The 25,701-nt window shown below is 51.3% G+C and overlaps 1 protein-coding gene across 2 annotated transcripts in view; it reads right to left on the bottom strand.

The window, feature by feature from the left end:
• The window catches only part of PRRX1 (paired related homeobox 1), a 37,611-nt gene extending 17,410 nt beyond the window's left edge, over positions 1–20,201 (bottom strand). The window contains exon 1 of one of the 2 annotated variants that reach the window (XM_032697084.1): positions 19,734–20,201. In XM_032697084.1, coding sequence (XP_032552975.1) covers positions 19,734–19,974 — 241 coding nt within the window. In that variant the 5' untranslated portion in view covers positions 19,975–20,201. The remainder of the gene's footprint in view (positions 1–19,733) is intronic. The other variant, XM_032697085.1, reaches the window with a different exon arrangement.
• Between the last annotated feature and the right edge of the window lie 5,500 nt (positions 20,202–25,701).

The raw sequence follows: 25,701 nt of genomic DNA on the forward strand, positions 1-25,701 counted from the left end.
ATCATTCATGCTGCTGACTTTCACAGCACAGAAAATAAATTAACAGCAAGTAATTAAAACACTTTCAGTGTATGGTATAAAGGTACATAGCAGCTACTTGATTTCAGTTACAAATGGTAGCTGGTGTATTTGTGAGCACTGCAGATCCCATTTCCTAGCCTTGCCTGGGCTAACAGGGCACAGAGCACAGGGCCCCAGATCACTCTCATCTCAGGCCCTGAACGTCTGGGTTGATTTAGACAGAAGCAGGAATGGGATGGGCTGCCTCTGCTTCACCAATAGCATCCCTCAAGGGGACTTCTGAAATCACCTCCTCCCTAGGAAAGAAAGCTCAACTGCTTCTAGCTGTTCACAGAAACCTTGAGAGCCTTCACATTCACCCAGGAAATCTCTGCCAATCTCTCTGGTCACAGGGGCAAGTGCGCAGGTGACTCCCTGTCAGAGGTGGCTTCCTTCCTCCTCATGCAGCCCTTCATACATCTCCCAGAAAGAGGTACCAGGGATGGACAGCATGGCTCAGGCTGAACATCTTCTCCTGCCAGTCCCAGGTCCCAGCCAGGTGCTGGACATGCTGAACTGGGACTGGTGAGCAGCTGTGAACAACCAGACACAAAGCTCCTGGCCACGGGCCACCCCCAGCCTGCATCCCTGTGGACACATCTTCCAACCAGCCCCACATGCCAGCTCACTCACACCAGCTCTCCAGGCTCCCTTGCAGGCACAAAAATTGAATTCAGACAGGAAGACTGAGATCCCAGCATGGCAATCCAGTGTCCAAATGTGACAAAAACTGTACCTGCAGCCTGGACAGAGCCTGGATTTTCTGGGATGGGTCAGCTGCAAACACACGTCCACGGTGAGGGATGCTACAGAGTGGTGTTGGGTGAACTGAAACATCCTCCATGCAGGTCCTGGATCATGCAAATTGCTATGCAATGACCACTGCCATGTGGTGTAACAGAGATCAGTGCTCTGAACCCCAAACCAGCTCGGAGAGAACTAAAGCAGAACAGTCTGGTCCTGAAATAGGCCCTCTTTTTCTTTAAAGTACAGCTCATTAAATGTTTGCTGGAAAAACAGAAAAGCATTTTCCACTGAGAGGAGGACATCCAAGAAAAGCCCTTTCGGACACAAATTGGCAAGAGACTCCCAAGCATTTATCTTCAGCATAGAATGTGCTCTGTCAGGAGGGCTGTAACTAACAATACGCTGAAAAACATGCCACAGACTTCCCCTGTATTTTATTTGGCACTAAGGGGTTATTCCTCAGCACAAAGTATTCGCAACTGGCACTGGTTAAGCGAGAAATTACAACCTTCAAAAGACCTATTTAGTGTCAGCTGCAGAAAGTACGGAATTTGCCATCGGCTTTGATGACAACAGATTATGCCCCAAAAAACGCTGCAAAGGCGCTCAGCTACAATGTGCAGCACAAGCTGCCAGTTCAGCAGGGGGATTGGGAATTCAGTGCTTCCTGCCCCTTCTCAGGAGGCTGCTGCTTGCTTTAGGACTGGTGACATCCCTCTCCCCAACTCTCCAGCTCACATGCCTGCCAAGTTCAGCCACAGGGCTTGGGACAAAGCAAGCTGATTTCTGCAGAGGCTTTGCTGAGCCAGGCTTGTGCTGGCTCTAACCAGGCTGCAAAGAACCTTCTGGCCACACAGCAGCACGTTGCTCCACCTGAGCAAGATACCCCAAGCTCGTTAACCCTACAGCTCATTACTGCTAAGGAGGAATACGAGGAAAGCATCCTATTCCTCCCGGTTGGATAGTCAGCTGGGACAGACTAAGGTCAAGCATGGAGAGTGAGTTACCTGGCTCTGCTTCCAATGTGGAGGTTTGGGAGCTCCATTACATCCTGATCCTGCACAGCTCAGCTGCACGCCAGGAAAAGAGACAGCCTCACTATCCCTGTCCCGCAGGATTATTCCCACCTCCCCAGAGGAAGAAAGAACTCCGTCACCGAACTCCCCAGGCCCTCAAACATTTTTCCCTTCTGGCTTTGCAGAGTGCTCCAGGAAAGGAAACCTCAGAGTCAAAAACCCCTCCTGGTGCTTGCTCAGGACGAACACAGGAGTGCTCTGAGGAGAGCGTATGCACGTGGGGAAGGGAAAGGCCGCCCCTCAGCTGGGCCAGCGTTATCTTGAGTTAACCTGGAAAAAGCGACAGGGATTCTCAGTCCAGAAACAATCTCCACCTCAGCTCTCGGAGGTGGCTCCAGAGAGGTCAGCCTGAGCTATGTGTTCCTGCTGCAAACCCAGAGCCCGTTCAGAGAGCTGTAAAACGCTCCCGGTCCCTCCACTCGGAAACTTTACTGTTTCCTTCCCCAGCCCAAGTCAGGGGCACACAGCTGCAGCAGACCTACACAAACAGGGGTTTACTGGGCAGAGATCCTCTGTTTACCTTTCCCTAGATGGATATTCAACTATTCATAGAACCTGTGCAGCAACAACAAAAAATAAAGGGGGGAAAGGAGACTCTTTGCAGCCAGCTCAGCCCGCAGCCGGCAGCCTGCCCATGTGAGCCACACACTTGTAAAACCCAGAGCCTCTGGACCGTGTCTGCAGCCTTTGAGCTAACTCCTACTCCTGCAAGCCCATGAATTTTCACCTGGCTTGAAATTAGGTGTGTCTGCGAGTCTTTACTGGGCTGGGGAGGTAGGACAGCTTTGCTGTGGCTGTGCCCCCCGGCGCTGCTCACGCACAGCCAGAGCAGACAGAATGAGACCAACCCAAACGTTCATGGACTGTAAGTTGGATCCTTTGAGAATCACACAGTTGTCTCCTTAAGAAAACGGCACTGAGACAGGCTCTGGACACACTGGGCCTTCCCTCAGTGCACCCTCTGCTTCTTTTTAAACCTCAAAGCCGGCCGGGTCTCATCCTTCTGCCTTATACACACTGCCAGATATGTGGTGTCTTTTTTAATCTCAGGTTTTGACACAACCCCAGAATCTGGAGTCCAAAATAAAAATAGAAAAAAAAAAAAGAATAAATTAAGAAATGAAGAGCCACAGTCCTTCAATGAGTCACAGCAATACTGAGACTGGACTTTGGTCCTGCTGTACTGGCACGGCACATTCAGGCAGTAAGTGACATTCTCTGGGCCCTCTGTTAGGGAGCCAGGCAAAAGCTGGTGGTAATGGTCTGTAATTGGCCCGTTATCCCAATTTAAAAGCTGAATAGTGACAGCTAAACTCACCTGCAGAGTGCTTTGATGCTCAAGCCACTTGCAGTCAGATAACTAATTACAGGCTGAAATGCCCAACTTGAGGCAACTGCACGGGAAAATTTCAGCCATTTCCCGCTCCAGCAGTCAGACAGCATGTTTGACTGGAGTCCTGGAGTCCTCTCCTAGCTGTCTGTCAGGGAAAAAACGGCCCTTTAAATTTACTCTCCTTACACAGAGGCTCATAGGGAGACCGAGCCAACACTGTCAAATGATTGTACCGGAATCATGTTTTATTTCCCAACATCTGACGGGAAGGAGTGTATCAAACCGCATGTCATCTGCTGCCATGGGCTCATTCCTGAACCAGCGCCTGCTGAACTCACAGCGGATGCAGGGACCACTCCCAGCTTAGACACTGCTTTTACTCAGCAGATAGTTTAAGTGCCCCTGGTGAATAAAGATACTTTCCTGAATCAAAAGCAATAGGAAGAAAAACCCAGGTCTCCACATAAATTAAACCCAAGTAACATTTCGACCAAATCAGTTCCCAGCATTAGACGGATTGCAGGAGATGGAGATGAAAAACCCCTTTCAAGCTGGAGAACTCATCCCCGATGAAAGATGGACGAGTTACTAAAACAAATATTACGTTTCATTGTGGATAACAGGAATCTGGTCCTGCCTCATGTGAACAGGGGAGCAAAAGTGCTCCCAAGGATTATCATTTACACACAGATGATTTCAAGTCCTCTTGCTTGCTGAGCCCAGGCTGTGACACAACATGCAGGTTTCACCCACAAACCCCTTCTGTTGCTCAGATGTTTGTTTTGCAGTTGCTCTGGCAGTTTAATTGAATCTGTTACCTGGTCACAGAGTTTATAAAATAGTAAAATTCTCAGTCCTGGGCACAGATGGTATCCTTTCCTGGTTACCTGCCAGCCTATGGCCAAACTCAAGAGTTCCATCCTCACTGCCTTCCTTGGGAGACCTGCTGCTGCACTCACCCAGAGCCATGTCCAGAGAGAAGGGTGCCCATATCCACCTGAACACACATCTACCCTGTATTTCCACCAACACTGGCTGAAACAGGCCGGGCTGCCCCAAAACAGCACCAAATCCCTGCAATTGCCCAGGCGGCTCTGGGTCATCCTCTCCCATCTGGCAGTCCTCAGAACCTGAGCATCAGCCTCTCCTGCCTTTACCTACAGCCTGTGTCCAAAAACTCCCCATGGCTTCTACTTTTCACACAGAAAGGGCTTTGACTTCTCTCAAATCACTGGAGAAAATAATCCTGAGAACGGTCAAGGCTTGAAAACCAAGCTCTTGAAAAAGTTACTACCGATAGTAAGCAAAGGGGTAACACCTCCTGTGTTTGCTAGAGCAGAGAATATGTTTGCATGGCACAGATCCTGCTACTGAGCCATTAAGTCTCCTGCTGAGGGTTTGCTTTAAACTGTAAAATAAAAAAAGTGGGAAAGGTTGTTGGAAAACCCCATCAAAGATCTTTTCCCCTCTCCTGGTTTTCCCTCCTCCCTGCTCCCTGTGCTGGCTGAGTTCAAGGCAGGCTGTGTCTTGCTCAAAGCACAACTTGCCACACTGGAGCGAAGCAAGTCGAAGTTAGCCCTGGCCCTTTGAAGTAGCCACAACAGAGAGGACATCCTCTCCTCAGGGATGTGCCACACGGGGCTGGCCCAGCCACCGGGAGAGCAAAGCCAACATGGAATGTGTGGCAGGAGAGAGAGGAGGAGGAACCATGGGGCAGAGCTCACATCAGCCTCCAGCAGTAGCTGTGCATCTGGAGAGGAGACTGTGTCCTCAAACGGGCTGCTCTGGGTACCAAATCCCTTGCAGGTGCCTTCCAGAAGGGCAGCCCAGCTTTCCCAGCTGGTTTCAACTGGCTTTCCAGAGAAAACGCTTACAATGCAACATGCTCTTTGCCTCTGATCTCTCTCTTTGAGTAGCTGGCCAATTTCAACCACATTTTGACGATCTGAACAGGAACTGTGAAGATAGTTCAGCTTTTAAAATTTTCTTGAAAACTTGATGGCTCAGTAAAAGAAGAGAAGATTACCAATGCCAGCAGCAAAAGACCAAGCAGCTGAGCGAGACCAAGCTTTTACAAAACACTCCAGAACCCAGAGCAGGACATTGCTGGAAGGAATATCCCAGCAGAGCTCAGCCTGGATTGCTCCACGGACATCCCTGGTGGGGCACAGCATCAGGAGCATCATTGCCGACAGCTGCCACCTTCACATCACACCCCCTCACCTTCCCCAGTGAGGCCAGAAATGACTGAGCAGACCAAGCCCCACATTTTGGTCTCTTTTAACTACTAAACCCGGATGAAGCAGCAACGGAGACAACGGGGAGTGCAGCACCAACTGCATCCGTGTGCCCTGTGCAGAGAGGGCACAGAGCCCACACTCTGTGGGACCCCGGCCACACCACACCGTCCACCCGTGTTTTGCTGCCGTTTCCAGCTGTCATAGACCTTCCTGTGGGCTCGGACCAGTAGATGGCACCAGAATAACAGAAAAGCCCCTCGGTACCTCGCCAAATCTTCCCGCAGCATCACCTCCGAACACGACTGGGCACCGGACACTGGCAGCAGCTGATGGCTTTTGTCCCTCTACTTTTAATGCCTGTTTGGAGCTGACCTCTACCGAGACTGCTAAAAGTTTTACCAAACAAATTCATGGAAGAAAAATAAAAGAATGTCAAATTAAGCGATTTCTTTCCTTTTTGAGGCTTATAAAATCACTTCTTCCCCCCCCTCCAACATAGATGCTACTTTTAAATAAAAGAAAGTATTTACCCAAAGCATCTGCTTTCTCCATAATTGCTTTAATTCGGAGGAGGTTTCCTCTGTCCAGCTGGAACCAACAGAAGTTCCCTGCCTGCTACATTTGAACAGAACCTGCATTTCTTGATGTAGAAGCAATTCACTCAAGAAGTGCCTGGCTACCTTTTTTAGGTAGGAAGGTCCCTGTCTTTGGCCATTGTGACCGTCGACATTGTTGAAGGAAAGACCAGTGCTCCCTCCCCAGCAGCTTCTGCTCTACACTAAAGACAACACCCGTGACCCCAGCAGGCTGAGCATCCTCTCATCAATTCTCTCCAAACAAGCAACAGGACCAGCTCAAGTCAGGGTGGCCATTTCCCCCAGGAGGTACCTGCCTCTCTCTTGCACATGGGGTGTGCAAGGATTTTTCTCTTTACGAAGAGGCTGCCCTAAAACAGGATTAACAGCCAGTGCACACCCTGCAGCAAAATCCAGCCACGTCATGGTCAGTTTAGAATGACCCTGTTCCCACCCTGTGGTACCTCCTGACAGCCACAGTGGACAGCCATGTTTTCAGAAGGACCTTGGCAAAGATGATGGTGGTCTTGAGGGATGTTCTCTGCAGCACAGAGAGGACTCCCCCAGTTCCCATCTCAGCTGTGAACAAGATGCACCTGAGCACCGCACAGTGACACCAAACACCTCAGAGCCACGGCCACAGCTCTGCCTGGGGGAGCTTTAACGTACTCATGGAGGCACCAGGATTTTTTCAGAAGCTTGAATCATGCCTGGAGTCAATCTAGGACAAATTCAGAGACCTTCTGACTTTTCACACCTGGACTGAGTTTTGAATGTGGATCAGCCCAGCAAAGTCTTAGAAGGAGTTTGATTATTTTGATCTTTTCCCCACATCCCCATTATTAAACATACTGAGGGAAAGCATAATTTCTCCAAACCAAACTGTTTGCCAAACCATTTCTCGGCACATTTTTTTTCTCCATGTCCCTTCTAGGAGCACATTTGGAAGCCTCTGCAACCCCATACTCCGTGGCCAACATCCATGATCACACTGCCACGAATGCTGAGCATTGGTGCTGGAAAATGACCATCCTGGTGGGGTGGAGGAAGGGTCCCATCCCCCTGGGCTCAGTGGTGGAGAAGAGGATCAGCCACCGGGGTTTCGTGCTATGAACATTCCTGGGGGATCTGCCCTTCTCTGGCTCTTTGGATGTCGCCGGTTTTGCAGGCTCTTCCCTGGTTGGCAACAACTGAATGTGCAGTGGAGTGCAGACACAAGCAGATGAATGACAGCTCTGATCATCCCAATCCTGCAAACCCTTTTGCTCCCTTCCCTTGGTGCCAGCCCCGCACAGCCACCTCTGACCTTCCCAGGGAGCTCACCCGTCCGATTCAGAGACGCTCTGTCCCACGAGGGTGCTGAGCATGTTTACCCCCCTCCCCACCACTGATTAGATTTGCAGCTTTCCCTGTTTTCCTCATTTTACCCAAAGCCAACAGGGTTGTGACTACAGGAGATACCATTCACACAGACTCTCAACCTGGCCAGCAATACCAGAAGTCTCACACAAAAGCCTCTTTCCTTCAGAGCCACAGTAAACTCAGAAGTACTGAAACACAAGGGAAGGCTGGGCTATTTCCATGTCTGATGTCTGCCCTTCACAGCTCTGCAGAGGCTTCCCCATCTCTGCTACTCCTAACAGCAGGATTTGGAAAGGGGGATTGTCCTATAAATGTGTGGCAGCTGGTTCACATACGGGCCTGAGTTACGATCAGAGATGAGGACATTGCTTTCCTTTTGTGTTTCTTGCTATGTTTTGGTTTAAACCTGTAAACAGACTCACACCAAGTGGGTCTGTGTCCTCCATCTGGTCCTGTGATCCAACTTCCTGGCAGGAATATCCCTGACATTGGATTGCTCAGGAATGCTGCAGCATATCCATCCGTCCCAGGCCCAGAGCTGAGCCCTTCAGTTTGCTGGTTTCTGTGTGAGACCCAGCCATAGCATTTCACCCAGTTATCCCACTAGGGAGACCAATAATTCAGTTTAATTCTGACAAAAGCAGCTTTTCCAAAAGGGCTTCCAGACATTCATGGATGGAGAAGCCAACGCTCTCCTTCAGAGTTATTTCTAGTGATTACACAGCATCTCACAGTTAAAAAATGCATGTTTTCTACCTCCTTTGAATGCATGTCTGGCTTTCGCTCCCAGCCACTGGTTCCCATTCTTACTTTTCTCTGATGGATTAAAGGGGGAGGGGGGGAGGGAAAGAAAACTACTTCTTTCTAGAGAGTCACGGAAACAGGGATTCAAATCCATCATCACGAGTGCCTGGAACAACTCTCGTGATTGCACGGCCTGAGAGGGACAGCGATACATCACCAAATCAAAAGTGCTCCCACTTGGAGTGGAGACCAGGGAAGCACAGCAGAGAGCAAAGTCCTTCTGAGGATTCCTGGAGAGCAGTGCCATGGGTGTAGCAAGAGAAGCTGAGGGAATGGGGAGCCTGGCAACCGCTGCCAGAAAGAAAACCAGGATTTGCCACCCAGCCGAATTCAACCCTCCGAGAACAAGGCATCCCCTTCACTTCCTTGCTGTAACCTCCAGGCACAGGTTGTCTCTGGCCAGGGGACAGACACAGCACTCTCAAAGGCTGACATGAACCTGCCTACATTGATGAAGGGCAGCTTTCTGGGGCAGTTTTCCTGCTAATCACATCTCTTCCCCATCCATGTGCTTTCCCTCAGCTGAAGAGGTCTCTCCTACCCCACAGGTACCCCAGCTGAACACAACACAGCAACTCACCTGGAACATGGGGGAAAATTGGAGGCAGCACCACTGTGCTGGCCAGGACAGATGAAAGTCAGGGTTAAACAAACAGGCACATTCCCACTAAAGTCACACTACCACTGAAACTGGGGGGAAGAACTCCATTTCCAAGGCAGGATGAACTCTGCTGTTTATTCCTTCACATGTTTGTCTCCATCAGATCTGTGCTTGGTTGGGGTCTCAACAAATTCTCACACCAATCCCTTCCAAGGTTTCTCTATACTTTTTAGACCTGGGAGGATTTCCCTGCTGCCTCACTTACATCTCCCTTGCAGCAACAGCAAGTTGGTGGGCTTGGAGATCAGTTCACATTTGAACCTGAGCACCTATTAGCACCTCTTCTGTCCTCCTGAACTGGAGCTGGAGCTCTCCTTACTGCTTTTCTTCTCTGGACTTTTTCTGACGCAGTTTTGCATTGGGCAGGAGACTTGATCCCAGGCCAGGCAAGCAGATTTGCAAAAGGAATGGAGCCACAGCAATCCAGTGTAGGCTCCTTTCTCCGAATTCATCCCCCTTGGCTCTTGACACCAGCAGATCCCGTGCCGCCCTCCTTTACAGGGCACTGTGTGGAAAAACACTGCAACGTGATGGGGGGGAAATCTCTGTCACCTCATCAGAGGAGCGAGAGCAGCCCTTCCCCCAGTAAGCCAAATTTCTCCACTGGGAATCACCGGTAGAGACGAGATGGATCCATCCCATCAGGCCCCCACGATCCTCACAGTGCTGTCCTCTGAGGGACCAGCTCTGCCACAGCTGGAGGGCTTGGCTGGTGGCAGGGCATTGAGCAGAAGGGTTAGCACCAAAATAGGTCATTAGCAAGCGACGTGGGGTTCTTCATTCTTCTCCGGGCCCTGCATTTTCCAAACGGGAATGCCTCAGAAAACCCAGTGGGGGGGAAGAGGAATTTACAGTTCCCTTCCAGAAACCAGCCTTTGTTTGTTTGATCGTTTTTTTAAATGATCGAGTAACTTGTGAATGCATTTTCTGATGATTCCCACATCCTCCCAGCTGGAGAACGGTTCATGAACAGACTCCAAACTCTGTAAATGAGCTTGTTAGTCATAAGTCTTCAAACAGGCTTGATAAACAACTTTCAGCCTGCAGGATATTCATCAACCATTCTGTCTGCCCGGTCTCCTGACACTAATTTATTATTTACAATGAGAGATCTCTCTCCTAAATCACAGGTGATTGTTTCTTTTTACTGATTAGCTGAGTTTTCAAATTTTTTCAAGGAAAAACAATGAAAAACAATCACAAACAAGCAATGTGCCGCAAGCACTTATTCCTGAGCAGTTCTCTGAGTTTCCATGACACGTATCAGAAGTTTTCCAAATGAAACAAACTGCAAGTAACAATCTTTTTGGCCAAACCTTCAAGACCAGGCTATAGCCAAGAAAAAGAGTGTGACTGTCCCAGCCAGTCATTGGGAATTTCACTGCCTGCTGCCAAACGCTCCAGGGACCTTCCAGCTGACCAGCACGTGCTGCTCTTCGTATCCTTTGGGCTTGTGGAGAGCCCAGGCACCTCAAGATGTTCAGGAGGTTCAAGTCCACATGCAAAAATCTGCCACTTTCACCCCATGGATGGGTTCACACAGCAAATACAACTCTCCCCAAGGGCCTGGGGTGCACTTAGGTGCATCTGAATATAAGGTGGGCTCCCTGCAGGAACAAACTTGCTGGAAGTTGCTCCAGTTCATGGAAGGGCATGTCTTCCAATTAATTAACATGGAAAGTGGTCAATTCCAGAGGCAGAAGCAGATGAAATAGTAATTTACTGGGGGTGATGCAGAGGGAGGACAATCTTTCCAAATCACTGTTTAACACATAGACCCAGGAAACTCCAAAGCTCTTAATTAGGGGCCAGGATCGTACCCAGTCACACTGTTAGGAAAACTGAGGCATGGTGAGGTGAACCTGCTCAAGTCATAGCAGTGAGCATACAGAAAAAAAGACTTCAACACCCTGCTGCCAAGGCACAGAAGCATTTTGGAGCAGTAAGAGACAGGCTAGGTCAACAGACTGGGCCATCTCGACTGACGTTTGGAGGAAAAAAAGCCTGACCATCTCAATTGAGATTTTGGGTGCAAGCCTTTTCTGAGTAGGGTGCTCCCAGCATCCACACAGTGTGCCCTACAAACCCTGCCCTGCAGTTCCCCCGAAGCAGAGTGGCTCTCCCTGCCACTCGGCAGGAGTGGGGGGAGCACACAGAACAAACACCCTCCTCAGCTGCCTTGTGTGTGTGCATAACATCCAGACCTGTGTTTCCACTGCCACCTCAGCTCCCCACCCCTGATCCCTGGAGAGGAACAGACAGACTGCCATCAACATTCAGAATGATGGCAGCAGGATGCAGGGCTTGGGCCTGGACTGGTCTTGAAAGTTTTTTTCTCTCCCTCACTGCAAGATCACTGGTACATTTGCTCTGTCAACCTGAAGCACTCAAGACGGGACAGGCAGCGCTACCAGCTTGTATCCAGAGACAAACACGCTCAGGAAAGAGACACAGACTGGTCACCAGCTTTCTCAAGTACCATCAGCATGAGAGTCATCCACCCCAAGCAGGAACTCTGCACTGGATTCCCAAATCTTTGCTCTGTACCTTCCATCCAGGGGTAAATGTGATGCTGCACAGGACAAGGAAGGACAACTGGCATGAAGTGCTATCAGCATTTCAGGCCACAAGGTAGGGAGAGCACTGTAAATCTTTATGGGAAACCAGCCCAGACTTCATGGGGACAGGAGCCGCCTGCAGAGCCACCAGCAAGGGCAGCCCTTTGCAGCACCAGGCCAGAGCATTAACAGTCTGTTTTCACTGTTACGGCTCAGGCACTTTTTCCTTTTAAAGTCCAATCCATCCCCGCAGAGCCTCGACTCCGCTGAGCTGACACAGAGAAGTGACTGCTCTTTGAAAGCTGCCTTTTTTTTTCTCTTTCAAATGTGGGTCGTATTAGTGACACTTCCAAAAAAAGAGGATGATTTCCAGAAGCACTGAGCAGATCTTCACAGCCTCACTGACACATGGCTGCAGCTCAGCGCAGCTCACCCATCACTCATTCAGCAGCCACAAACACAATAAAACCAAGAGCAAACTAAACTTTAGTCTACTAAAGATCCCCATGGGTTCAAAACCTACCCAACTTTGACTGGTCCAGCACCTACACTGGCTACAAGAGAGGGTTGGAAGCTACTTGGATGCTGCCTTCTGAAGCCACCCACTCTGCTCCACCACCACCAGGCACCCTGCTTTGATCCCAGTGTCTCTGCAACTGCCAACCCCTTCAGAGCTGGATGCCATCGTCCTTTTCCACGTCTGCCCGCTCAGCAGCTGCTGCTGGCAATTGCATCTTGCCCCAGTCGTGCAGGACCACAGATAACTTTGATTTTACTTTGGTCAAGGAGGCCACAGGAGAAGTTCATCCACTGGTGGTTTCCAAGCAGGAAGCAGTGTCCCCAGGCTCCCGACGAGTTCCAGCTCCCAGTGCAAAGGCAGTTTTGCTGCCTGAGCAGCTCATCAAGAAGTGGAGAGGGTCCCAGCCAGATCCTGAGCGTCTCTTTGGATGTTTGCCCTGCCCAGCGGTCTCGCTGACTGGCTGAGTTTCTCCTGTAGGAAAATTTCTCTAGCCAGAATGGGGGAAAATTCGGGTAGAATATGAACTGGTTGCAGCAATAGGATGTAGTGAATAGTTAAGAGCACAGCTGGCTCCCTTTACCTCTCTTCTAACCTTCCCTTCCAGGAACACAAAGCACCAGGATGTCCCGGGCTGCCACCCCAAGGCAAATGTTCATTTCATATGGGCACGTACGAAATCCAGACTGTCTGGTATAGTGCTTTAAACACTGGCATAGCCTTTTCTCAGCCTCTGGAGGTGAGAGAGGAGCCCAGAAAGCAATGTAAGCTGAAATAGATGCTCTCTGGCTTGCTCATCAGGCCTCTCTTCCCTCTTGGCCTTCGCAGACTCATCTTTGCAGATGCCAGGCTTTCCACTGCAGGAGGTGGCCCTCAGCTTTGGCACCACTGCTCCCTTCCCTTCCCAACCAGTGTCCTCCAGATGTTCTCATTTGAAAGAAACTTCTCTTTAAGTTCAGTTATGCCTCCACAGTCCCAGCAGACACACAGCACAGCTCTGCTGAGCTCCCACTCCCACCTCACAGCATCTTCCAGGGCTACACAGCGGAGACCAGTTGGGTCCAGCAGAAAGAGTGTAGGAAAGGAGAGAACAGGTCAGGTACATACCACACATTTACAGGTCAGTGCAGGAACGACAGAGGTGAGCAGGGCCAGTAATGTAGGAGCAAGAACTGCAGGATTGCCCTGGGGGACCCTTGCCCCCCTGGCTGTAGGACTGCTGCAGTCACAACATGGGATGACAAAGGACAAATCCCTCCGTGCCTGCGCCACAGGGCTGGTGGCACCTGTGTCTACACGTGTGAGCTGCCACTGACAGAGTGTACAACACAGCCTCTGTGGAGACTCTCCAGTGGCCAATAAGAAGTTGAATTTATCCTGCATCTCCCCCTCAGGAGGAGGCACTGCTACCATCCTTCTCCACACCCCACCAAACTGCCACAAAACTTGCTGGGATTTCACCGCCACTTCGAGCTGTCTGTTCTCCCACTAGAGCAGTCAGTGGGTTCTGAAGATATTTCCCATGTGTGGCGACCATACAACAGGTTTTTCTTGGGGGAACCAGACCAAAAACCTGCTCTGCCACCCAAGCACAAGTTGAAACCTTTCTGTGCCCTGTGCATAAAGCTGCAAGGACAGTTCAAACAGTCACATCAGAGCCTTGGACAACAGCTCCTCCAGATGGACTGCAATGATTCTCACTTCAAATCTCCATAATCCATCCCAAAATCCAAGCCTCCTTTAGGAAAGGCGAGTAGGGTGGGGAACCAGCAGTGCAGTGATTCATCTTCCCCAGAAACAGAGGCCCAAGTCTGGAATACTGTGACACTTGGTAAATATTCGTGATGTACTTCATTATGCAACAGAGGCCCAGCAGGAACACAGCTCCCTCAGGGCTACTTAATATGGGTTTCAAAAACGATTAAATATATCATAAACAACTTGCAACCAGGAATAAACACCTATAATCCCATCAAGTCATTCTGGTGATGTCAAAAACCATGGGAGTGAACCCAGTTACCAGGGGGGAAAAAATAAAATATATCCTTGAAGGAATTACGATCCTGTAATTCTGTGCCTGCCTTGTCAAACACTGAACTCTCCCAGTCTCTCCTGCTTTATAGTCTGTCCGTGCTCTTGCTCTTTCCTCCCAGGCTGCCTCACACCACATATTTTGGTGCGTGTTGCGCCTCTGCCGAGGGGCAAAAGGATCGTGCCCCTGACTGCTGACAGCAAAACCGTTTCATGCCTGCGCAAAAATATTCCACCGGCCGAAAAAAACTAAGTTTTTTGCATGACTCAAAGGCTGCTGGTCAAGTCTTTAAACGCTAATACTCATCAATTGGCACACACATAAACGGCCCATTGAGTCGCATGCAATGACTCGTGTGAGTAAGGCCTGCACAAATTAACCTTGAGATAATATTTTCCCATGCAATCACTGCTTTATACATCATCAAAAAGATGGAAAATAGACCGGCTAGCACTGGAAACTCAGTGCAGATGACAGAAAGCTGATGTTCATTAAAAGCGTTCTAGCAGTTTAGACCAAACCTTTATAAGTTTTATGAGAGATTTCAAAATCTAATTTTCATGGAAATGTTTTCATTACATTAAGGGGGGAAAGAGGGAAAGTAAGAACCTTCAGCAAAATCTTTTTCAAATTAAAAAGTTGGAAGCTCTGTGTGGATGGATTGAAAACACAAATACCATCAGCAAATTATGAGACCATGAGAACCAGGAAGCAAAACTGATTATGATCAAAAAAAGCGAAATTCCCAAACAAATACAAGTCTCTTTTCACCCATCAAAAGGAAAGTAGCATGGCCAGCACTCATAAACCGAGTCAGCTCCCTCCTCAGAATTCACAGGGTTCTTTTTCTTTGTTAATAACAGTACACTGAACATTTTTGTTCGCTTTTTAATGTCTTCTTTTTCTTCAAGAATCCAGGTATGTGGCAGTCACATTTCCATCTCCTGCCTTCATCCAGAAGCCACAGAAATTTACGTGAAAAACACAAAACGTTTCCCCACCTCAAACTATGGGATTAAGGGACGTAAGAAAAATACCTGACGCTCTGATACTCAATGAAATAACCGTGCACCAGCCATCCTGAGACCGAAATTAGAGAGAGATGCCCAAAGAACATGAAAGGAAAGAAGTTAATCAAACTTCTAACGACTGCTTGGCGTTAATTCCTGTTACTCAATCTTTACTCAAGTGAACACAAAGCCCCCAGGATATGGGCAGTACAACTGGCACGCACAAAGACTACTCTGGTAAGAAAAAGCTGTTGTATTTTTCACGCAGATAACATAAACAAGCGGCTTAGCACTGATCTGATCCTCGCTTTTCCCACATCAGTTTCTGGAAGAGGAGAATTCTGGAAAATCTTTCGTGGCAGCATCCTGCGAGGATGCTCCCCACTGTCCGTGGGGATCGAGGCACCCGCCGGTTTCCCCAGCTCACCCGGGTGCAACCTGTGGGCACCAGCAGCCGCTTGCTGCCTGCAGACTCTCCCTTTGCCCATCAGCCTTGCAGGACAAGGGAAAAAGAAAATAGCTCCTACAGACTGAATTCATGTACCCCACATTTTTCCCTCCTCAGCATCTTCTGGGAATAAGGGCTGTGATTTACTAACAGAAGAGCCCCTTAGTACTTCGAGATAAAGGGAAGAAAACCCTGCAGTTGTCCCCGGGCGCTTCCTCTCATGTTCATCCTTGGGAACTCAGCAATCCAATGAAAAACTTTTCTTTCACATTTCAAAGCGAGGGCAGAGCTTTTCTACCTCTTTTTACGAAGGCGTATTTTTTGGTGAAGGATGGGGAGGCACAGGAGCACAGACGACCTCAGGATCAGCAAAAAAAAAAAAAAAGAAAAAAAAAAAGAGAGAAACAATTCTATATTTACACACACTCTTTTACTCCTGCAGCAACCTCACTTGGTTCTGATTAAAAAGAGGCAATTAAAGCAAAAAGAACAGCCATGTAAAGAACAGCCATATGGGAGCAGAGGTCCTTCAGCTCCAGATCCTGTTTCAGATGGCCAGTACCAGCGGAGTCAGAGGGTATAAACCCAGGCATCAATGGAGAGTTCTTTGCCCCAGCTCATCCCTTCTTCCAGTCTCTGTGCCTTGCAGCTCCCCAAGCTGGTCGCTGCCTCCAGGCACTGCTGCCATGAGGAGCCATCCTCAGCCCTCCCTGACTTGGTCACGTCCTTGCTTGAAATAATGTCTAGTTCTGATCTCTGCAACATCTGCCCCATCACCAAACAACGCGCCGGCTGAAAAGGCCCTTCCTCGTGCTCTCAACCTGCCGCCAGAGAAGAGGGGGGCTGAAGCCACAGAGATGCTCTGCTTGACCCAGCCTGAGCAGAGAAACTCACCTCCTCCCGGCTATCCGGCAGGGATTCTGCTTCCTTGGGAAGGAGCAGCAGTGCCGAGGGGTCACGATGCCTGCTGAGACAGAAGAAGTCATGGGGGGACTCAGGCAGCCTGTGCCCCAGCCTGATGTGATCTGCCAGCTCCCAGACTGCCATCGCTTTTATACTGAAGAGAAATTAAAGGACAGTAATAACTCCAACATGCAGAACTCAAGGATGTACTGGACCGAAGCAGGGCTTATTCACTCCAGCATAACAATTTTTCTTTTGATGGTCACTCTTTCTCCACACCATTTTACGAGCCATCACCAGCAAGACCCAAATCAACCGACCAAAAAAAAAAAAAAAAAAAAGCAGAGGTCAAAAATGCCATCTTTTTAAAAAAAGAGCAACTGGTGAACTAACCCTGCTCAGAGACACAAGCTCTGGGAACCCACAGGCCACTGACAGGTTTCTGCCACCCTCAGAGGTGGCACAGGAGCAATAAGAGTTCCCAACCTTTGCTGGGAAGCTCTGGGAATCCCCTCAGCTGAGCTGGGACCTGCATTTTCATCCCAGTTTTAGCCGGAGTTAGCGAAAGCCCTGCTACCAAACGAAGCGTTGGTTGTGTCTTAACAGGTGGTTTTGTGACAAACTGGAACTCGGATTGCAAAGTCCTCCCAGCTAAGCAGCAGAGGTGGGGAGGTTTGCCGTGAATTGTATCAGCTTTTAGGGTAAGGTTTTCAGAGCTGCAAGTCGAACTGAAGTCAGTAAGAGTGACAGCTTCACAGCACCACTGAAAACTCAGCTCCGTTGACAGTTCTCCCTGTAAATATCACAAGCAGAGGTTCTCACACGAACGCTGTTTTTCTCTTTTTAATAAGAGAAATGTTTTCTCCTGAGCCTCTTTCAAACAAAATAGCGGCAAAATATTTCCTTTGATCTCAAATGCCCAAATAAAACCTTCTGTCATTTCTGCCTCAAACTTCTTCCCTTAATTTTTGATTACAAAACCAGCGCCAATAATTTGGCTTTTCACTTCAGTTTGGGACAGAAATCAGTGGCAGACCAGCTGATTTTCCCCCAGGCTGAAAGAACATTTTTAATATTCTTGAGACATTCCACAATTTCTCCAAACGGCTTTTACCTTCTCTCCCTTAGAAACATGGAGAATAACCGAGCCCTGTGTTAGCTTTTCCACTGAACCAGCTCTCATTTTTCACCGAGAAAAGTTCATATCCCTGTTACACTTCCTAGCCCTGGCACAGTCCTTTTCCTACATGGATTGCAAAATACTTCACAGAGCAGATGCAGTAGGTGGGGAAACTGAGGCACGGAGACCTTCGGGATGTGCTAAACACATCAGTGAGAGAGCCAGAAAGCCCAGATGACAGCTCTGCCCAACAAACCTGGTAGAATTTATCCCCCTCCTTTTTTTTTTATTTAGTTGCTTACTTTAGAATACTTTCAAAACTTTCTAATTCACCGCAACGGCATTTAAAACTTTTACAGCACTCAGAGAACTTCTAAATTATTTGAAGCTGCAGTTTGGTCCCGACTTGGCAATGCTAGCTAGAAAACAAGCCCTTGGGCTGGTTTTTTTTTTTGGTTCTTTACATGCTTTAAGAGCAAGGTCGGTACTGGAGAAACACAGCCCCTCTTTTCCATACTGACCGAGCTGGCTCCATAAAGCTCAGCAGTAGGTAAGGGGTAATACCAGGACTAATTCGGAGTAAATCAGGAATAAATCCAAATAAAATATGATAAACGAAACTGGATGGGGAAATGGAAGAAAAAGAAAAAGTTGTCTATGTAACTTGTTGGTTAATATCTTGGGGACTGTCCTGCGGTTCAGGGAGCTGAACCGGGATGAGTCGCAATCACTGCCTTCCCCACTAACATATACACCTTTAGAGCCAGAAACTGCATTTTTCCGGGTTTTTGGAAGGGAAATTTTTTAAAGCCATGCCCCAGCGGCGGTCGGTCCGGCTCTCGGGGAGACAGGAGCAGCTCCGGCGGCCGCGCACCGCTCGCTCCCTTCCCGACCGCTCTCCCGCTCCGGGAGGATGCTCCCGCCGGGAACGGCTCCGTCCGGGACGAGCTCGGGGATCCCATGGGCGCTGCTGCAAGGAGCGGCTCCTTTTTGGAAAGCTCTCCGCCTCCCCTGCCTGGTTTCCTTCAGGATACCGGGAAAACCACGGCGGATCCGCGGGGAAAACAGGGTCGGAGGCGGCTCCCAACGAAAAAATAAAATAAAATAAAAATTATGAAAACGAAAAGCGAACGAAAATTGCAATTGGCATTTTCGTTCGATTTTCGTTTCGTTTTGTAGGAATCTTTTTCCCACTTTTCTCCGGGAGCCGCGGGGCAGCCCCGGGCGCGGGATGGGGATTCCTCGGAAGCGAGACCGTGTCCGCAGCCGCGGCCCCTGCGCAGCCCACGAGAGTCCCGGCGGAGCGGCCGCAGCCGGCCCGCACCCGCAACGAAAACGCGGCCAGTCCCCGCGCCCGGGGATGCAAGTTTTTTTAAGAGAAAGCAGAGGAAGGATAAGGGCGATTTACTGGCCCTGCACAACCCCCTCACCCTTTCTGACAGCGCTGCGCTTGGAAAATGCCGCGCAAGCCGGCGCCCATCCCGCTGCCCCACAGCCGCTCGGCTGCCGGTTCACGGCTACTTCACTTCCCAAGCTCGGACCCGGGACGGGCAGCTCAGAGGCAGGTCGGCCACTCTGTCCTGCCCTGCCCGCCGGGCCTGGATCAGGGAGAACCGGGGCTTGGCGGGGAAGGAATTGGCGGCTCCACTCTGGAGCCCCGCACGCACCCTCGGGCTGTTTGCGAGCCGCGATGCTCCGGGCAGGGCGTCGGACAATCGTCCGGACTCCATCCGAATCTCCACGCAGCCTCCCGGTGCCCCGCAAACCACGACGCCGGTCACCGCTCCGACGGGCCGGGCGGATGGATGGGATATATGGCTGGCTGGATGGAGCGTGGCTCAGCCGCCCACCCTACCTCGTCCCGTCCAGCCAAGCCCCGTTCTCTGACTACCCCGGCAAGGAACGGGCGAGGGGGCTGCGCCCGCGGGCCCGATCCTGCCCGCCTCGGCTGCCCGGGATGTTCTCCTCCGGCTCCCGAGGGTGCGGGAGCCACGGCACAGGACCCGACGAGCGCGGCGCGGCGGCGAAGGGCAGATCGCCCCTTTCCCGGGACGCGGCTGGGAGAGAACAAGCGTTTTTGCAGCCGACCAGTGCCGGCCCTGCCAAGGGCTCCCTGCACGCCTGGGAAAGCGACTCGGGGAGCGGGAGGAACCGGTCCAGGCACCGGCCGGCGGCTCCTCCGGCCCCTTCCTCGCGGGAGCCCCCTCGGGGCCGGGACCGGCCACCGCGGCTTCCCCGACCCCTCGCCCCGGGGAGAGATGGAAGGGGGGAATGACCCCGCACTTACTGTCCTGCTGCGGGGTGTCGCTGCCGCTGGTCAGCCCGGGGGACTCCAACAAGCTCCGGCCGGGCTCGCCGCTGCCCTCCTCCGCCTGGGCGGCCACCATGTCGCCCGCCTCCTCCAGGTCCAGCAGGTGACTCACGGAGAAGTTCTTCTTGGCTTGTAAATTGTCCAGGCCGGCGGGGCCGTCGAGGCGGGCGGGCAGCAGGGCCTGCCTCTCCATGGCGTGGGCATAGCTGGACGCCATCGTGCCGAGCGGGGCTTTTCTGCCCTCGCCCCCCGCGGGCGCCCACCGCCCCCGCGCCCCCCCAGCCGCCGGCCCTTCGAGGGGGATGCGCACGGACCGGAGCGGGGGGAACGGGACGGGACCCGACGGCGGCGGGTTGGGAAGCCCGAAGGGGAGCGGGCAGGGCCGGGCTTAAAACATGCCGGAGGGGAGAGGCGGCGGCCGGCTCGGGGCGCCGGGGCGGCGGCGCGGGGAGCTGCCGCCGGCCGGGAGGCGCAGGGTGGCTGTGGGGCCGCTGGGGCGGGTGCGCCCCGTCCCTCCGCCCCCGCTGCCGGCGGCTCCGCTCCCTCCGCCCCTGCGCTGCCCTCCCCTCCCCTCCGCCCCGCACTTCAAACGGCGGGGGCGGCTCCGCTCCGGGCACCCGCGGGGCCCCGCCGGGACGTGGCACCGGGACGGGGGTGGCAGCGCGGGCCCCGCCGCGCTCGGCAGCTCCTCGTGGGGGGCGGCTGGGGGAGCCCCCTGGGAAGGGGCGAGGGGGCGCGCAGGGGGGTGTGAGGGTTCTCCCCCTCGTCAGCCGGAGCTGCACCTGGAGGGGAGGGTGGACGCGCCCCTGGGACGGCTCCCGGGACTGGGGAGAGGAGCCGGGAGGAGGGAAATAGCGAAAATGAGAAATGCAGATGAAAAGGTGACCAGGGGTAACTGGAAGAGAAAGTGTGAACAGGAGAGAGGAGAGGAGAGGAAAGGAAGAGGAAAAATAGCAAAAGAGGAAGAAAAAGTGCAACAGAGAGCTAAGAGAAACAGACCAAAAGGAGAACAAAATGAAGAGAGCAGAAGGGTAAAAAGAAAAAAAAAAAAAGGCAAAAAGAGAAACAGCAAAAAGAAAAAGAGGATTCACTCGGAGGCCAGCAAGCAAAGAGGTCCCAGCAGCCTGCCCTCGCCCGGCTGGCCCCCGTGGCCACGCACAGGTAGAGGTGCTGGGAGGTACCCCCGGACCTCGCCACAGAAGGGCCCCAGGGCAGCAGGGCTGGCGGCACAGAGGGGCAGGGTCCCGCCGGCCAGGAAAGGCCGCTGCTTCCCGGTGGCTGGAGCCTGGGCTCCGAGCTGCCACAGCCAGCCCAGAATTTCCATCCCCCCTGATCTGGGGAAAGAACATTTGATGCCATCAAAGGGCTCCAGATTGAAAACAGATGTGCTTCCCTGAGCCTCTCCATGCATTTAATTAAGGCACAGGCATGGAGGAGACATTTTCATCATTAGTTTGCTTTCAGCCCCCCCCCTCTGGTCCCAGTTTACCCTTTGCAGTCTCAAAGACCCAAATGAGCGTGGCAGGGCTGCAGGGCTCTGCTGTCCCCAGCTTGGAGGGTAAACAAAGCTGGCGGGCACCGTGTGGAAAGGCCAGAAAAAGCACTGGGACAAGGTTGTGTGAGTGCACAGAACTGTGTGGGTCTAAATAGACCCAAAATGCTGTGTGTGCATCTATGTAAGCAGCAGTGAGTGCCTTGCTGTATGTGTACCTTATTGCATACTGGTGTGCTCCCTTTTTCTGCATCTGAGGGAGCATTTGTGCATGAAGTCCTGTGATATGTGTCCACATGTTGGATGGGGAAGGAGCTGTGCCTTCGCATGGGTGTGTGAAGCTGTATCTGGCGAGCTTTGGTGTGCTGGCATCTTCTACCCTGGCTCTCAGGGACTCCAGCTTTAGGCAAGGCAGGGTGGGTGGTTACCTCTACACACCCTTGTGGGCTGCCCGGAGCATGAGATCCCCTTTTCTGTCTCCCAGATACTTGGCTGCCACCTTCTTGGCCAGCTGGCTTTTACCCTCTTTTCCCCTGATCTGCTTCAAATGGATGTTACAACTGACCTGGCTGTTTTGAGTGGGTGCTGCAGAGCCCCAGCCACAGACATCCCTTTCCACAGGCAACAGGGTCTGCTCTTACTCCAGACAACCTCTGCCATGGAGGTGACAGCAGGAGCCACAGAAACCAGAGCAAGAGGTCTCTGTGCCACCTTCACCACTATCCTCACTGACATCTCTGATAAGAACTTCTCATGTCTAAGGGCATCCTTCAGACAACCCTCCCTTCCAGCCTTGGCTTTGGGAATGCAGCCCAGTACCAGCAGACAGCCTGGAAAGATGGTGGGTGGAGGCACATTGGTGCTGAGGGTGACCACATCAATGTGTGTGCATCTGCTACAGAGGGAGAGTCTCACCTGCAGGGCAATAAAGGGGCTCAGCTCCAAGACCAGCTGCTGTGGCTTTACCCTGAAGTGAGTCCTGGGTGCTGCCCACACGTACAGCACCCACAGGCTGAACACCAACATGGGATGCCAGAGTCACATCCTGAGAGTGACCTAAACACCTCCTTTCCTGGGTGCCTCCTGCAACACTATTGGATTTCTGTGACTGGGTGGGAGGGACAAGTTGAACCCAAGGGAAACTCTTCCAGCTCTGTCTGTCTCAGAAGAATGAAGACAGGGAAGAGTGGGAGGCCTCCAAGACCACACAGAACACTGCAGGGCTGTTCATCTTTCAGCTTGTTGTGACCAGACAGGCCCAATGCCAAGGCACACATGTGGAAATGAGTGTGGCAGGAACCTCCTGGGCTCTGACAGGTATAAGGAGGTGCATAATTGGTCCATCACTTTTTTCTCATGTGACTTAAGTGGTTCACAAAGTTCATAAGCAAAATATAAACAGAAAGATGAGGAGACAGAGGGGATGAAGTCAAGGGGTCCCAGGGCCCTACAGAGCTGCACATCTCAGTCTGCCACTAAAACAGAAGTAGGACCATCTTAACAGGACAAGCATGGAAGATCCCTTCGTTAGCAATTTCCCTGAGCTTGCTTCAAAGTTGTAGAAAACTTCAGGTCAGAGTACAGGCAGATATTATCACCTTACCTGATTGCTCAAGGATATTGCCTCCTAGTGTTCAGTGTCTCCCCCTCCATCGGCAATGGCAGATAAGGATGGGACACTTGTCACCCATCTCAGGTGCAGCAGTTCCTCCCTGTACAGCAGCCAGCCCATGTGCTCACTCCGGGGCCTCCAGGAGTTCCTGCAGAATGAACAGTCACAAAGCATGAATGAGCCACACCATGGTCTGCTGCAACCCAAGGATCTCAACACACTTCTGTTTTTCAGATGGGGAAACTCGTGCAAAGGCAACTTGTCCCCAGGATCAAACTCAAAGCAGAAGTCATGGGATATCCCAGTTCTCATGACCCTGAGACTGGGAAGGGCTCCCATGCAACAGATGGCCCATGACAGCAAAGGCACACACCATTTCAACATCCCACAGGCCCTCAAGTAGTTGGTTGGACATTTCCCACCTCACCACTGGTCTGGTGTCAAGCTGAACAGGCAGCTCCCCTTTCCCACCATCCTCCCATTCCACCTTCCCTCTCCAATGTGCACCTGCCTGGCAGCTGCTTACAGCCCCATTCCTCCCCTTCCCAGCTGTCCAGCAAATGGTTGCCTCCTGCTCACACTCCCAGCAAGGCAGGAACCTCTGAGCCTCTTCTGCCAGGGGAGAATAGGAGAAAGCCCAAAGGTCCTGAAACAGCCAGAAATCTGCCAGGTAAAGCACCCACAGCTGAAAGGTCAAGCCTCACACCACAGACAGCAGCCAGACCCCAGGGTGGCCCTTCCTGCTCCCAGAAGTGGTTAATGTTTTGAAGGATATCAGTGAGACTCACCAGCTGGAGCCCTGCTTCAAAACCCATCCCCTGTGCTCTGACCATGTCCGACCCTCAGAGAAGGTGAGGCAGAAACCACAAACTCTCCCTAGTTGCATATCAAGAAGGGGAAAACCAAAGATCTGCATCTCTGCAGATGACCAGCACATTTTGCTTTTGCTTTCTTTTCTCTTGGAAAATTACAAGCTCAGCCTGCAGTGTCAGTGAGAAAGTCCCTAACTTGGGTATTTTTGTTTGATTCTTGAAATTTCCCAAGAGACCCAGCACTGGCAGCTCCTGTGGTTCCCACCTCCAATATATGGGCTGCCCAAGTACATCATAAGCCCTCAGAAACATTCCCCTCACCTTCACATCTGTCTGAACAGGAACTTTATAGTACCACAGTCTTGGTGACAGTTTTCAGGTACAACAGACAGGACCTGACAACCTTCCCAGGGGTCTTGTAGCCAACAAGAAACACTTGGAGCAGATGAGCAGCAGTAACATCCTCAGGGCAGCTCACACTGGATGTGGTTGGCATTACTGGGATGCAGGAAGGCACCAAAGCACTGAGTAAGCCAAGCCTTCACCTGCTCTGCTCCTACATTCAGCTCTCCTGCACTGACCACCACGTCACATGCCTTTCCCAGCATAGATGACCTTCTTCTTTCAGCTGCCCTAAATACCTTCTATTCCACGGGAGTTTAAATAAAAGAAACCAGGCAGAAGAACCTGTGACACCCAGGTGTGGGTCCTCAGCTGTCTAATCATATCATGGCACTCAGGTGAAGCATTTTGCTCAGTGAGGAAAAGTACTTTGGGCCTCTCTCTTCCCTACCTTATTTTCATGAAACTTGTCAGCATGTAAAGTCTTAGAACCCTCTTTTTGATCTGCCAAATTTGTTTCATCCTAGCAATTAAAAAAAAAAAAATGCAGGAGGGCAGTGAGGAACAGGAGCTGACAGCCAGAACCACTGCACAAGGTTGTGCCTTTAGGAAACCTGACCAAAATGCACATATCATTTATTCCTGCTCCATGCCAGGTGCTCAGCTGTTCTATGACATGCTGGGCACCCTCCAACTCTGCTCTCTCGAGGACCTGGATAGGTGTGAGCAGTTTAGATGGGTGACTCAGAGGGCAGGAGGGCACAAATGATGCTTACTGCTCTCCCAGGCCCAGAGCAGCACCTACGTTAGAGCGAGTGCTCCAATACAGACCTGCACTGCTTTGCACCCTGAAACCTCTGCCACAGCTCCTTAGGGCAAAGCTGATGAGAGGCATCGATTCAGAGCATCTCTCTGTCTCTGGCTCATCTTAGGATGCATCCACATTGTCCTGTCCAGTGATATCCCCACTGCTGGACTCTGTTGCTGATGCCCAGGTGCTGGGGATCCAAATCAGAATCCTTTTACCCCGAAAAGTTCTCCTCCAGTCATTTCATCATGCTGGTTCCCTTTAATGTCTGGTCTCAAGCCCTTCTACACTTGCTCCAGCCAGGGCTGGATAAGAACTCCATGGAGCTGGAGACAGAGAGCACCTGCAGGAACATGTGTGTGCACGAGGGTGTATGACCTTACACGTGTGGGTGAGCATTTGGGGGTGTGTGCCCAAATTTGGGTCTGGAGCCAAACCTCCCCCCACAAACTCCTGCTACACACTTGGCCCAAATCCCTCTCTCTTCTTTCTTCCCCGCTAGAGGTGCATTGTTACATCTGTGGGGGATCAGGTAGTCCACAGTCATTCCAAGCTGTAAACTCAACATCAGGGTTTCTTTTAGTTCCAAACATCTTGATATCATCTGGAAATGCCATGAGCAGTTTATAATTAGGGTTTAGCATGCAGATTAATACCAGCAGCTCCAGGGTGAACAGACCATCAGAGTCTAATCAAAGCTTAAATGGGGCAGCAATTTAGTACTGAGATTTATTATTCCACTGCATAATATTTTGAACCAGGGGCTGAGTTCACATCACACACAGTCATTCCTGGAAGTGCTATCACATCTTCAGCCAGAGCAAGGTGGCTTGTTACTGGTTCATGGAGGTGATAAATACTAGACTTGGGGAGCTTAT

This window comes from Chiroxiphia lanceolata, chromosome 9, assembly GCF_009829145.1.
Source record: "Chiroxiphia lanceolata isolate bChiLan1 chromosome 9, bChiLan1.pri, whole genome shotgun sequence".
NCBI lineage: Eukaryota > Metazoa > Chordata > Aves > Passeriformes > Pipridae > Chiroxiphia > Chiroxiphia lanceolata.